Source organism: Lontra canadensis, unplaced genomic scaffold (assembly GCF_010015895.1).
Source record: "Lontra canadensis isolate GAN:19392208 unplaced genomic scaffold, GSC_riverotter_1.0 scaffold45, whole genome shotgun sequence".
NCBI classification, from domain to species: Eukaryota; Metazoa; Chordata; class Mammalia; order Carnivora; family Mustelidae; genus Lontra; species Lontra canadensis.
This window is the reverse complement of record NW_022631039.1, coordinates 7566282-7580878: the sequence shown is the minus strand read 5'-3', so window position 1 is coordinate 7580878 and position 14597 is coordinate 7566282. Positions and strand designations below refer to the sequence as shown.

Here is a 14597-nt window from a genome sequence, read left to right as displayed (position 1 = left end):
TCTTCGGATGGGGGGGGGGGACGGGGGGAGACATTCCTTTCCACATGTTGGCTGTAGGGGGCTCACCAGGGGTCACCCCCAAAACACCACAGGAGTTTGCTACCTCCGAATGTTGGTGGGGGGGTCCCTGGCCTGCTAGTCCTTCTCCTCTCCATGCGTGATGACGTAACACAGGTTCTGGTAGTCCAGATTACCGCACACATCTGGCGGGAAAGCCGCAAACATCTGCTTGACCTGGGGAAGGAGTAGGGAATCAGCCTGGACTTGGGTGAAAAGGGGTCCGGAGTGGGGGCGGGGGGAGGTCACCCGAGGGCGTCAGGCAGAATGGGGTTCCCCTCTATGCAGGTCGAGGTGGGGATGGCCAGGGGCCTGCAGCCAGCCCTACTCACCCTTGTCCTCCTCCGAGGAGTCAAGGGGGGAGTCATCAAGTCACCGTCTAAAGAAGAAGGGCCATCTCCTGGGAAGGGGGCTGCTGAGAAGGGCCTGGGCCGGCTGGGACCTTCCCCAGGAAGACTCTAGGCTGTGCCCTGGAAAGCCCGCACTCACCTCGTCCTCACTGAACCGGTCGGCCTGGGTCATGAGCTTCTCTTTGATGCTGCTCAGGGGAGAGGAAGGGTCAGGTTGAGGGGAAGGGCGACCCCGGGTGTGCACATGCGGATCCCGGGGGTGGTGAGAGCGGACAGGGGGTGGGGAGGCATCGTGCCCCAGAAGGACACCGGCCAGAGTCTGTGTGGCCTCAGGTGGACCCCTCAGTCTCTTCTAGGGGCCCTGCTAGTTGGGCCAGGGAGCGACTCTCGCTCACACTTCCCCGTGCCTCCGAGAATGCAAGGGCTGGCCCTCTGCCTTGCCCAGGTCTCTTTTGCTCCTCATAGCCCTGGGAAGTGAGTGCTATGAGCCCCTTTTATAGAGGGAACAACCAAGGTGCCAAAAGGTCAGGACTGGCAGTGTCAGGATGGGGTCTGAGTGGCCCCAGGGCCGGGGGAGCGGCAGGAGGTGAAGCCCCACAGGACTGATGCCCTGGGAGCTTGGAGGGCCCCCTCCGGGCCCCTCGGCAGGGCACAGCAGGCGGGGAAGGGATCAGAGGGACTGAGCCAGGCCTGAGCGCCAAGTGTCCTGCGGCGCCGCAGGGGCCAGCCCACTAAGGACCGACGCACATTTTCCATTATTTATGTTACTGTGGGACAGTCACAGTTTCCGGCTCTCCGGGCTGGGGACTGTTCACAGACTCCCTTTCAGCCAGAGCCTCCTCTGTGGCCTGCCTGGCAGGCAGCCACGTCTTCCAGGTCCGATAGCCCTGGGGGTGGGGCTTTCGGTTCCCAAACTGGGTCCCAGAAGTGTTCCTGGCCCAGCCCTGGTGGGAGTGAAGGTGCGTGCCGGGAGAGGGGCTGCCCTCAGTGCCTCGCGGGCATCCCCAAGACGGGTGTGGGAACCGTGGATCCTGAGTGAGGGGCGAAGGAGAGGGCCCCAGCCCGCAGGAGCCCTGAACGACCCCTCACTTAGCCCTGGGGGAAATGTGGCTCACAACTTTGGGGGGTGGGGGTGGTGAGAAGGTGTGAGGGACAAGAGGGAACTTTGCTGGTTTCCCCCCAGCTCCCCTTTCCTGCCCTCTCCTGCCCACCTCCCCCACCCCATATGGGATGATTCTAGTGAGCAGCAAATCTGGCCTCAAGGCCAAGGCCACAAGCATCACAGTAATCAGTCAGGAAGTCTGTGCCTGGGGAGGAAATTTTGCCTGCTCCAGGCCACCCACAGGCCTGGTGAGACCTCTGAAGCTCTGAAGGGACTTCGCAGGGGATAGTTCCATGTCCTAGCCACTGGGCAGGCCGCCCCCGCCACCACGCTCGGCTCTGCTCAGTGCTCTCGCTGGGCTGAGGCAGAGCGGGCATTGGGGCCCCCACCTCCACATGCCAGCCCAGTGGCCCTCAGTGCAGACCTGCAGCCCAGGGCCTGTCGCAGGACCTACCCCACATAGACCCTCTCTGTGCTCAGCGTCCCCCACCTGACCTCCAGCCGCCCCCTCAGCAACCCCGCAAATGCTAAGCCCTGTTCCTTCACAGTTGTGTTGTGGCATCTAGAATGTTCCCTGCCCCAGCCTAAGTAGCCCTTCGTTTCCCTTCAAGGCCCACCTCTACCACTGGGAAAACCGCCCCTGGTGACCCCACACTCCCCATACACTTCCGCACAGAAATGGGGGACACCAGGTCCCAGAGAAGGGAAGGGACACCGAGTGATGGCTAAGCTGGACAGGGCAGTGCCCTCCTGGCTCCTGGCCAGACACTGCCCCAGCTGGCTAAGCACTGGGAGGGGTAGGAGACTGGGTGGCAACCCGCCCTGACCTCACCCAGCTCACTGATCACCTGAACCTTTGGGGAGAGAAAAACCAAAGCAAAGGGCAGAGGGGACTTACAAATCAGCCTTAACGAAACCTTTCCCTTCAGTGTCAAACACCTTGAAGGCATGGAGTATGGTCTCCTCGGGGTCCGTACCTAGAAACAGCACATACAGGCAGGAAGAAAGCCAGGGTGAAGAGGACAGGCCAGGGCGGGGGGTAGAGGGGGGCCTGTGGGAGCTTCCTCAGTTGGAGCAAGAGAAGGGAGATTTCTGAGAAACAAGGAATAGGAGTAATGACCAAGGGTGCTGCGTGTACTTATGAACAGCCTGTGCAACTGTACATGGAGACCCCACTGAGCACTTATTATGGTATTAACCCTCCTGATGATTGGCCTGATTTTACAGACGAAGAAACTAAAACTCAGAGGTCATGATTAGTGAGGTGGGGTTGGCGTGGGGGCATCGCTGGGGCTCTCTCGTCACCCAAGATGTGCATGAGAACTGGCAGGCCAAAAGGACAGTGTTGTACTTGGGGGCTGAAGACTGGGCTCGGGCAGGGTCTGGAGATCAGAGGGCGGCCATCGGACCCATCGGTGTCGATGGGGAGGAGCGTCACCTCCCAGGACAGCCCCTGCCCACGCTGGCCTCCTCCCTCTGTCCAAGGAAGCCTCGAGCCCAGGAAAACTCTACTAAGGGTCAGAGGGTAGCTCCCCAGGGCCCAGAGAGAAAGGGACAGAGCTGCCTGGACTGCTGCCCTGACCCCACACCCCTGGCCCGGGAGCTGCCCTGGTTAGAACCGGGGGTCATGGTTAGGGGTCTATCCCTGCTGAGCCCCTCGAGCTCCTGCTGAGCCCCACGAGGTGGGAGGAGGGTCTTCACACAAATTGTCCCCTCCCAGCCCCGGATGCCCTCCTCTTACTCTGGCCTAGAGGTGGAAACAGGGGTAGGGCCCAGGGGGCTGGCAGCTGGGGCTGCCCTATGCTCCCAGTGGTCTGCACACAGAGCCAGACTGCCCTCCCCACCCGGGCGATGTGGGCTCTCCCTCACCCTTCAGCTTCTCCCCAAACATGGTCAGGAAGACCGTGAAGTTGATGGGTCCAGGCGCCTCCTTCACCATGGCTTCCAGCTCCTCGTTCTTCACATTGATGCGGCCTGGGGTGGGGCGGGGACACCCAGGAGTACAGTGAGGGACAGAGGGGACCCTGCCCGCAGGCAGTCCAGGAGAACAGCGCTCAGCTCTATCCTTCCCCGCCGCTGCCCTGACCCCGCCTCAGCCCTCAGGCCCTGCCCACATGCTGGGGGACCTTAAGAGGGGGACACATTTGGCCACAGCACTGGGCTGCTCCTAGCCTCACTGCCCAACCCCCTGCTAACACCTCGGCCTCCGTGGAAAAGAGAGCGAGTTGGTGATTATCTCCATTTCACAGATGAGGAAACTGAGGTCCAAAGAAGCTGAAATGGAGGTGCGTAGGGGCCAGAAGACCGGGAGCTCAGAGCTCATATGCCACAGGAGGAGGTCACCTGGGGGTAGGTGGACTCTGGGGTTCCTCATGGTCCCACGGGACAATTACATCTCCGGGAGCTCAAAGCATAGTTCAGGCATGACTCGGTTATGCCCCCTTCCCGCGAGCTGAACCCCCCACCCCATTCATGCCTTAAGGCCTCTCCCTGGGCAGCTTCCCTTGGTAGCTGAAACCTGGTTGCCTTGAACCCTGTGGATGTGTCCAGACACCTCTCCCAGCATCGCCCACTGCTTTCTTGGCCCCCTTCCCCACCCCGGGCCCCTAGGCCAGGCCATTTGTGCACCTGCTGTCTTCCCTGTGTCCTTGACCTGGACCATACCTTCCAGGCACAGGCCACCCACGGCACCCAAGCCCCTCATATGGTCTCGGGCCTGCCCTGGTTGTCCTGCTGCCCTGGCCTGTCCCCAGGTACCCACTCCTTCCAGAAGGCCTGGGCTCAGTTCTGCCCCAAGCCCCTAGCCCCCCCCAGCTGCTGGTCACCCACCCAAGGCGGCAAAGGTGTCCCTCAGGTCCTCCTTGTCGATGAAGCCGTCCCGGTTCTGGTCCATGATGGTGAAGGCCTGGTGGAGACAGGGGTACTGAGCGGCCACTGACCCACTCGCCCAAGCCCATGCCCTCCCCCCTCCAAGGGGCTGTCATCCTGCACACCGCTGCCTGGGTAACCTCTGGCCAGCGGGTCTCCTGGCTCAGCATGGCACCTGCGCGAGAGTATTGGCGGACCCACTCCGTTCCCGCTGCACGCCAACACACAGCGGGGGCGCCATGCCCACCCCTCATGTCATGCTGCGGCAACCCCATTTTACGGAGAGGGAAACTGAGGCTCAGAGAGCAGAAGCCTGAGGTCACGCAGCAAGCAAAGGCTCGGGTAGAGAGGGGTGGGGGTTGCCCAAAGACAGCAAGTCACGTCTCCGGGCTCAGAGGCACAATGTGGTGGGCTTTAAGGATAGTGACGTCATCATTGCGCCCAGGGACCAAGGGCAACCCGGGCCTTGCCAGCCCCTTGGATGCTTTCCATGCATTGAGCTAACACTCCTGGTGGCCCAGAGGGCACACTGACCGACCTCTTTAAACTCCTGGATCTGGGACTGATCAAACATGGAGAAGACATTGGAGCTAGCACCACCTTCCGCTCTCTTGCGGGCTCTTCTGGGTGCCTGGGAAGTGCCGGGTGGGAGGCAGTGAGAGGGCCTTCCTCCGAGATCAGCCCCGCATCCCACCTGTCACCCACCCCCCATGCCGTGCTGCCCCTCCCAGCCTGTCCCAGTCCTGAGTGACAGGGCCGCCCTGGGCCGCGGGGCACCGCAGACGGACCGGGCTCTAAGGAAACCTGGCCAGTAAGCGGGGCCTTTGTCCTGCCTGAAGCCAAAAGCCTGGGGACCCCCACCCCATGGGCAAGTCAGCAGCTTCTTGACCTGGTGGGGGGAACCCAGGCAGTATAGCAGAGAGGACCCAGTCCGGCCACATCTCCCTCTGTCCGTCCCACCTTTGGGCTCCCCAGCACCCACCCAGGGCCCAGCTCCGAGTGCGGATCCATCGGGAAACGGCTGGCCAGAGCCTGTCTCCACAGCAGGCAGAGCAGGCGACCACCCATGCGGTAGGTCTCTGGCCAGCCTTCCTGACTCCATGTGCTGCTCGCAGGATATCAGGGGCCTGAGAGCACCCCCTTGAGCATTCCCTGAAAGCTCTGGGTCCCCAAGACCCCCCCAGGGGACTTCGCCCCCAGCAGCTCTCACCGGGGCCTTCTGTGGGCGAGGAGTCTCAGCCGTGGCTTGTGAGGCCGCAAAGAACAGCCCGGGCTTCACAGAGCTGGAGGGGCAAGGGGTGTCCCCCTACCCCCAGCCCTCCTGCCTCCACGTCAGTGGTGCCAAGCCTCTGCCCACCCCGCCCCGGAGCGTGGGCTCCCCCTGTTTTCCCCCCACTGCCCCGGCCCCTGTGTGGTCTCCCCTCCCCGAGCTCGCTCCTGTCCCCCCAGACCGCGCTCACCCCCATTTCCCCTCCGGCTCCTGGACTCAGGAGCTGTACCGCCAGCTGACTTCTAATTAGCTTTTACTGGGTGCTTTGTCTCCACTAATCCTTTGAAAGGGGGCAGGCAGGACGCTATGTGCAGTAAAGCCTCTGTAATATTTATAAATCCCTTCAGACATCATAAAGAAAGGAACCTCCCTGCGGGGCTCATCTCACATAATTACATACACATTTCCCTCTGATTAATAAAAAACAATCACTTCCGTCTGTGGGATAGTCTGCCCTCTCTCTCCTCAGACCTGCCCTCGGCCTGGGTGTCCCCCACCCCGTCTCAGGCAGCCTTCTGTGTCCTTGTTGTGGGCCATTGCCCCACTGTGTGCCAGGCCCCCCCTGCCAGAGCCCCCTGAGGGAGGCTGGGATTGTTCTCGTGGGCTCCCCAGGGGGCCCCCTGAGCCCCAGGGGCCTGGGCGGCCTCCCGCTCTCCCAGCTGGGACCATTTCCAGCCCAGCCGTCTTGGAAATTGCCTTTTACAATGTGCCCTTAAAAAAAAAAAAATGAAAATCTTCCGAAAGGAGCACCTCGGGGCAGAAGGGGGTCACCCAGACCTGAATTCTAATCCTGCCTTTGCGGCTCACAACCCTGCGATGCTGAGAACACCAGTTGCCTGCTCTGAGCCTCAGTGTCCCCATTTATAAAACCAAGATGATGTCTACCTCAGAACATCGGGACACTGATTAGGTGCCTGCTGGGCTCACGCCAGGCCCTGTGCCCAATCCCGGGGACCCAGCACTGAATCAGGCCCTGCCTTGTTCCCAGGGATCCCCCAGAGACAGAGGATCAGTGGGGAGTGATGGAAGGACAGAAGGACACTAAGAGCACAGAGCAGCCCTTATGCTATTGGGGCAATCAAGGCAGACCTCTCAGAGGAGGTGGCTTCTGAACAGAGACTTGACAGCCAGGTCAGAGTTCTCAGGCCAGGAGGGAAAGTGAAGGTGTGAGACAGAGACTTGAAAGGGCCGTGCCTTTGAGAGCCTGTAGGGACACCCAAGAGGCTGGGGACAGAGGCAAAGAGAGGGCAGCAGGGCAGGTCCCATGACAGTCTGTGTAGGTCCCAGGCTATCCTGGAATATCAACCCTGGACCCCCAGGAACCATGTCCTCTCAATGGGACCAGAGTCCTGCTTCTGCTATGAAACCTCTAAGCATAGCCCACCCTGTCTACTTCTACCCCCTTCTTCTTTGTTCCTACCCCACCCCCGACCCACACCGCTTCACCTCAGCAGCCCCCACCGAGTCCAGGAAGCAGAGACACAAATCGGGATGTACATGAATAGACTGACCACCCGTTAAGGACAGTCCAGGGTAAGCCAGGTGCAGGGGTAACACCAAGGGTGAAGAAAAAGGTCAGGACTAGGGACAACATCAGGTCAAGTTCAAGGATGTCAGAGGAGCAAGGTCAAGGTCAGGGTGAGCTCAGTCATGAGAGGAAGGTCAGAATCACACAAGAAGTCAAGATCACAGGATGAGGTCAGAGTTGAGGAATAAGGTCAGGGTCAGGAGGCAGGGCAGCCCCAGCATACCATGGTCTGGAGAGCTCCCTCTCGTCACAGCAGGGCTGGAGGTTCTCAGGGACGGCTCTTTAAATAGCGCTCGGGGTCCAGACAATAGCTGGGAGGGTGACAAAGGACAGGATGGCACCCTCCCTGCCAGGCACCTGTTTGGGGCCATTCAGAGTGGGCGGGGTCCAGATACCATCCAAACCACAGGATCTCCGCCTGTACTGGGCCAACCGGATCTCTGCACCCAAGGGACAAAGGCCCAGGAAGGGGCACTTGGCTGAGAACACACAGTATGTTGAGGCCTGGAACCCACCGGGAGGACTTGGCCTTGGGCCATTTGAGGTCAGGAGAGCTTCCAAGGCAGGGCCACCCACCCCGGTGGGGAACATTCAAGGCTGCAACATGGCCCGACCCCTTGAGCTCTGTGACTCTGAGTGGGCCACCGTCCTCCCGTGAGAGGTGCAAGCACATGTCACCCCCACTCAGCTCGGGGAGAGGGTTTCTGCACCAGCCTGACCCACAAGACCCCTCAGGCAATTCGACTACTGCCTTGTGGTTGGTTACTGGGGCGACCATGACCCCCTCCAGCCCTCGGGCCATTGACAATGTCTGAGGAGCTGAAAAGGCAAAGGGGCAGACCAAAGAAACGTGAACATGACCCCAAAGAGGGAGAATTGGACAGTCAGAACCCTTATTCCATGCTGGCTGCACGTACCCCTGGCTGGGGCCCGTCCCTACCAGGCCTGACACGGCCCAAGAATTCTCCAGGAGATGTGCCAAGCCAAGTCCGCACCTGCCCCTGGCAGGCCCCGTGGGTCTGTCGCGGCCCCCCCAGGCCATCTGGTCAAATGGGCTCCCATGTGAGGCCCCCAACGTCTGATCGGCCGCCAGCACCGGTAGCACAGGGCTCAGGCAGTAAGCCCACCCGTCTCCAGGCCCTGCATAGCTTAACTGTCCCTGGAGCTGGTCTCCAGGCCTCCGGGCCCCAGGACGGCTGATCCCAGCCTGGGGGCAGGGAATGTGATGATGATAATAAGCGGAGTAGCTAACTTTCATACAACACAGAAGGTCAGGCCATGTTCTAAAACGTGTGACCTCACAGCGAATCCTCACCCCATTTTCCTGGGGATAAAACTGAGGCTCACATGGGTGACATCACTCATCCAAGGCTGATGAGTGCAGGTGCCAGGATGAGTCTTTCTAGTGATTCCAGAAGGGAGTTTCTGGAAGGTTCTGCCCATCCCGATGCTCACCTTCCTGACCTCGCTGGGACCTGTGATGGAACCTTCCACCCTGAGCAGGTGACCACTGTCCATGTTGGCTTCGGAGAGCCGCCTTTCCTGGCCTGGTCCATGAGCCTGGCCCTGGGGCCTCCTGGCTCCGGGCTTGCTGAATGGGGAGACATTTGCCATCTGGGGCTTTAACACCTGCTTCCTGCTGGCCGGAGGGCCCTCACGATCAACTCTTGTCTCTGGGGATCACCACCGGGGTCCCTCACCCACGGAGGGGCTCCGGAGAGCTCAGGACAGTCCCAAATAAGCGGAGATCCCCCCCAGCCTGCCGGATGGAAGGAAATCCAAAAGGGAATGCCAGTGAGAGGCAGGGACCAAGTGCTTAGCCAACCAGTCCTGATGCTTTCGTTCCCTGGCCTCCTTCTACAAGCGGGGGAGAGCTACAGGAGCAGGGAGAGCTGATCCAAAAATTCAACAGAGACTGTGAAAACTCACGGGAGAGATGGAGAACAGTTGTCCCTGGGGCGAGCAGGGGTGAGGCAGGGGGAGCCTGCGGCGGCCCTGAGTAGGGGAAGCGCCAGGAAAAGGAGCTGGCCTCTGAGGTCAAGGGTTTTGGAAGGCAGATCCTCCACGCTGACAAAACTCGCAGCCCCCGTCAGCCAGGTGCGGCTGGGGAGAGTCTGTTGTCATTGCTGGGTCACACTGTTTGGCTCTGCGGACCATGGGGTGGCGGCCAGTTCCAGGGTCACAGAGAACCCTGATGGGTCTGTGCTCTCAGCCAGGGGCCTCCTGGGAGTAAGTAGCTTCCCAGCTGTAATTCCAAGCTGGTCTGAGGAACTCAGAGGAGTACTAAGCCCCTTATGAAGAGCACCCCATTTTCTAGAGGGCAACTTGAGCTCCCAGGGGTCACCAGACCTGGAAGAGAGCTTGAAAGACATCAGCTGCCTTTGGACATGGCTTTCCCCCTTGCAGGGTGACAGCTGTCACCCACACCACAAGAAGGCAAGGTGGTCCAGGTGACCTCGCCTGTTCCTCCTCACCCCTAACTCTCCCTTCTAACTCTCCTCTGTCGGCAGGCTGTCCTCTGCCTCCCCAGCCCCCATCCCAGCCGGCCACCTCCTTGACCTTCACAATTTTCCCAGTGATTTGCAAAATCTCCTTCCTCCAAACCTTTGACCATGGAACACGTTCCCCCACCCCAACTACGCCTCCATCCTCCCACTTTCTATCACCTCTCACCTGCTCCCAGAAGCCTTCCCTGGTTTCTCTAGCCTCTCTTCTCCCACCGGAATCTCTGCTTCTCTCTCACCTCCATTCTGTAGACCAGCTATTACCTGCCCTTCCCTTGGCCTTGGGGCCGTACCATCATTGCTGCTTGGCCTCTAGCCACCTGGCTACTAGGAGCACAGAGGAGCCTCAGTAAATCAGGCCCCCAGGGGGTTTTTCATCAATAACTTTCCATGCGGGGAATCACTGTCATAGACTTTCTGGCTAGAAGGATCTCAGAGCCACAGAGGAATCCACTGGCCCCCTGAGTGCAGCCCACCTCTCCCTACTAGAGACTGAGTATCCTTTGCAGACTCCCTCGAGTGGTTCTTGCTTGCACACCACCTGTGATGGGGAGCTTACCATATCCCCCAAGCAAAGGCAACTCAAAATGGGCAAATGTTCATCCATTACCTACTGTGGCCCCACCCTGGTGTTCTGGGGGACTAAAAACTCATCCTTGACAAATCCCGGGGTTTGAATTATTTTAGTAACACAGTCAGACAAGGTAGGCTGGGTTTATTCACTCATCCATCAAATATTTATGGAGCACTTATGAGTGCTGAGCGTTGAGGGCAAAAAACAGGTATGGTTTCATGAGCGAGGGGACAGAGCACCATTCCCCATTCAGAGAAGTCACGAGGGGCCGGAGTCCGTTAAGCTGGGACTCGAGGGTGGGGACAGAATGGAAGCTGTCACTGCTCTGCGCAAGGAGATGGCGGACGTATGGCACGTCCCAGAGCACGCACAGAGCTGCCCGGACATGTGAGGGGCCAGGTTCAGGCAGGAGAGGGGAGCAGAGGGGCCAGGGCGGCTCAAATGGTGGGTGAACCATCCAAAGGTGACCCGAGAAGGACCAGGCAAAGAGCTCCCAGACCTGGCTTAGAGGCTCCCTCTTCTGGTTTAGGGTGTCTCCTGGCCCGCTAGACAGAGGGATCCTAGCTCCTTTGTCCCTCTTCAACCATCAGACACCACAGCTCTTTTTACAGCAGGATGCTGTGGCCACAGGCCCCTTGAACAGGACTCAGCATTCATGCTTCAGCAGAGCGAGCGTGTTTGCCAGCACCCCCCTCTCCCCTCTCCGCCCGGCTACAGCTATAAACCAGGCAGGAGGCATTCCGGAGACATTCTTCCTCGCTTTAAAAGTTTCCCTGTCTTTTCTAAGTGGCTCCAAATTAGAGGAAGGCTCCAGACAGGGGTGGGCCTGGGGAGGAGGGGACACCAGGGAGTTTGGGAAAAGACAGACCTCCCCTTAATTGTCTTCAAAATCTCGGTCATCCCATCTGGTAATTAGGGAGTTGACAGTGCAAAAGGCAATTTCCTTTGGGGTAAGAGAGGGGAAACAACTAATTGGCTCTAAGCCTGGGTTTTGCCTGCGATATTAACTACAGGGTGGTGGGCTGCTCTGGCTTGAGCCGGGCTCTGGCCCTGGTCACCCGGGAGTAGGGATGGGGAAGCCCATGGAACCCTGCTGCCTTGGGCAGGCCAGAAGGGGCACGCAGTGGCCCCTTCCGGATTCTGAGTGGAGAGGATCAGCCTCCAGAAGCATGGGCTTCTCTGGTACTGGGGGCCCTGCCTCCTAGAGCTTATTCGGAGAGTCTCTGACGGTGGGGTTGGGGGAAGCACCCCTCTGCCCACTCTCTGATTTCATTACTGAGCATGTGATGGGGGGGTGGGAGATGGTGAGAAGCGAGTATCAGAACCCAGACCTCCTGACCCCCTGCTTGCAGAAGACTCTTCCCATGCACTCACATCTTTCTCAGACGCAAGTGGCCCCCGAGGTGAACAGGGTTGGCGTGGTGACCTTCTACAACGGAGAGAGCTCAGGAGTCCAGCCATGGGACCGTGGGGCTCTCAGTGCAGTATTACGCACCCAGAGAAGGATGGTGTTAACATCTTCCCAGCCAAAGTAGCCACAAGGCAGGTGGGATAGAGCACCCTCTTGGGCTGCGTTGTTGCAGGGTCTCAACAGCCCAGGAGCAAGCTAGGGATTATGGTTCATAGTCAGCTCAACCGAGACATGTGGTTATAAAAGTGAACCAATCCTTGGGCTGCATTAATAGAGGTCTAAGTCTTCAATCCAGGGAGGTGACTGTGCTACCTTCCACTGACTTCCACAAACAATAGAAGATCTACGCTTGTTCCTAGCCCTGTGCTTCAGGAAGGGTGCTTTTTGGAGGACAGCAGCATGTAGTCACAGGAATCACGGCTGAGGGGCTCGGGGCTCTCAGCTGGAGAGAAGCAGCCTTACTGGGGAGCATCGCTGTGGCAGCTTTGTCAGTTTACCAGCTGGGCCAAGGCCTCTACACGCACCAGGCCGGGACCAGCCCTCAGTTCTACAGCCTCCATCTTCCCTCCTCCCGGTATCTGCAGTGAGGCTTACCGCCCTTCTCCAACCTTGGCCCATTGGGAAGAACTTTCCCTCTGTGACCCCACTTAAATCCCATCCTTGGGGCTATTAGCTATTAGTATGTTAAGAATCACCCCAAATTACAGTGGCGTGCTCCCAGGTTCTGTGGGTCAGAAATTCAGGAAAGACATAGGGAGGATAGCTTATGACTGCTTCGTAACGTCTGAGGCCACAGCTGGGAAGATGTCAAGGCTGGGGATGGCTGGCGGCTAGTGCCAGAACCATACAAGGCTTGACTGCTCATGTGTTTGGTGTCTGGGCTTGCCAAGACTCAGAGTCACAGCCATCAGATTTCTGCATGGTGGCTCAGGATGCCAGCGCCGCTGTTCCCACAAATAAGGTAGAAGTCCTTGGCTTCTAGCAATCTAAGCTTAGAAGTCCCAGAATGACACTTCTATGATACCCTCTTGGGCAAAGCAGTCACCAAAGCCCACCCAATGGCAAGGAGACCCACATAGACCCTGCCTCTTGATGGAATGAGCCAAAGAATTTGTAGGCACAGTCTGTGACTGTCACTCCCAGCCAGCCCAGGCTCGGGGGAGCACAGAACATGGCCCAAGGTCACCGAGCTGGCAGGTAGAGGAGCCGGAATTCAGAGCCAGTCTGGAGGGACTCTATCCCTCAGAAAGTATGTGAACCCAGAAAGGCTTTCCAGAAAGTTCACCTGGGGCCATACAGTGTGGCAGGTGGTCACTCACTGTCTTTCCACAGTTCAGTGGCCTGAGTTTAGAAAGGGACCAGAGCAGGGATGAGAAGCCAGGCCCCCTGGTTCACAGAGAGGTGGGCAGCCCTTATTCCATTGGACAGATCGGGAAACTGAGGCCTGGAGCAGGGAAGGGCTGGGTCAGGGTGCCACTGTGAAGCTTAACCCCCTCTGCAGAGCAGGCGGATGTGAACGGACCCCCCGCTGAGACATGGGGCATCCCGGCAGCCGATGACGACTCCGACAGTCCTGGGGCTCCGGGCCCTCCCAGAGGCCCAGAGGCTGCCAAACAGGCCCAATTTGCTATACTAATGTGTGCTTTCTGCTGCTTGGAGCTTCCTCACGCCCTCTCCTGTGAGCCGGGCCAGCGGCAACAGAGCAAACTGTAATTATGGCAAGCCACACCCTGCTGCCCTAGCTTAGCAATTAGCTGGGTTGCCTGGCATCCAGCAGCTTCCACCCCAGCCTGGCTCAGGGTGGGGTCAATCAGAAGCTGGGGGGCAGGGGTGGCCCGCTTTTTAAAGCTCCCACATGCCCTCTCCCAGATATGAACATGCAAACAGGGCTTCCTTCCCTAGCTGGCTGCCTATGGCTCCAGCCAGACCTCAGTCACCCTCTGAGGGAGATCACAAAGCCAGGAACCAATCCCCACCCCATACACACACACACACAGGCCGGGCCCCCCATGGTGGACGGAACAGTGGAGAGCAGAGTCCTCCCTGGAAGACATCCCTCCCTGGTGCCCAGGCTTATGGGCTGATCTGTACAGGGACCGGCAGAACAGCCACAGTCTGACCATGACTTTGAAATCAGGTAGACCTGGGGTCAAGTCCTGCCAGGCGCACCTGCTTTGTGACCTCACATGTCGCTCAAATTCCTCAAGGTCACCGTGTCTTCATCCGGAACACAGAGCGAGTGGTGTCCCCTTTGCAAGTTTGTCACGAGGCTTAAGAGCATTATGCCTGGAACGTGATTGGTGCTTATCCATTATGGCTACAGACCCTGTCCGGTCACTGGCAGAGGATGTCGCTATCAGTGATGAGGTCCCTAACTCCCCCCAATTTTAAGACTGCGCCGCCCAACTCTGCCCTGTCCCAGTGGATAGGCAGATCATGGTCACTGAGCCTCCAGAAGGCAAATTCCTGGGGAACGCTGGGTCTGCCTCACCCCAAGTGGGCCCCCCAGTCCTGTAAGGAGCCAGGTTCTTTATGCCTTATTCTTTGCCTCTCTCGCTGCCACTTTCAAGGGACATGGGGTGTTCGGCTTGTGCAGAGCTCCGGCTCCAGGGAGGAATGGCAGAAGGGGAAGCTGAGGGGATCATCAGAACCTTGTTTCAGCCAGGATTTAGCCCGTCGTCTCTCCCGTCTTTGCACGAGCCCTGGGTTCCCCTCTTGGCCGCTGTCTGACTCCATGCCTCAATTTGACCAATCCTTTTTGATCTAGAATCCCTGGTGTCCAGTGATTCCGAATGTTGCCTCCGCTGCAGGAGATCAAGGCTCCTCGGACATAGCCTACAGTGATACTCGTGTTTCAGTCTTTAATCCCACATCTCTAGACCCAGTCACCGAGGCAAGGACACCACGCACAGGTCCAGGGGGATACTCGCATA

The 14597-nt window shown here is 58.8% G+C and overlaps 1 protein-coding gene across 2 annotated transcripts; it reads right to left on the bottom strand.

Moving 5' to 3' along the window:
- Nucleotides 1-66: 66 nt before the first annotated feature.
- MYL10 (myosin light chain 10) lies at nt 67-7430 on the bottom strand. Of its 2 annotated transcripts, none has more exons than XM_032872334.1 (7): nt 7399-7430; nt 4916-5008; nt 4339-4414; nt 3379-3483; nt 2408-2486; nt 547-595; nt 67-234 (listed from the first exon to the last, which is right to left on the bottom strand). In XM_032872334.1, exons 1-7 carry the CDS (start codon nt 7399-7401, stop codon nt 136-138), a joined length of 504 nt encoding a protein of 167 aa, XP_032728225.1. In that variant the 5' UTR covers nt 7402-7430; the 3' UTR covers nt 67-135. The 2 variants fall into 2 exon arrangements, with proteins under 2 accessions (XP_032728225.1, XP_032728224.1); XM_032872333.1 differs by lacking the exon at nt 7399-7430 and adding an exon at nt 5838-5882.
- Nucleotides 7431-14597: the final 7167 nt, after the last annotated feature.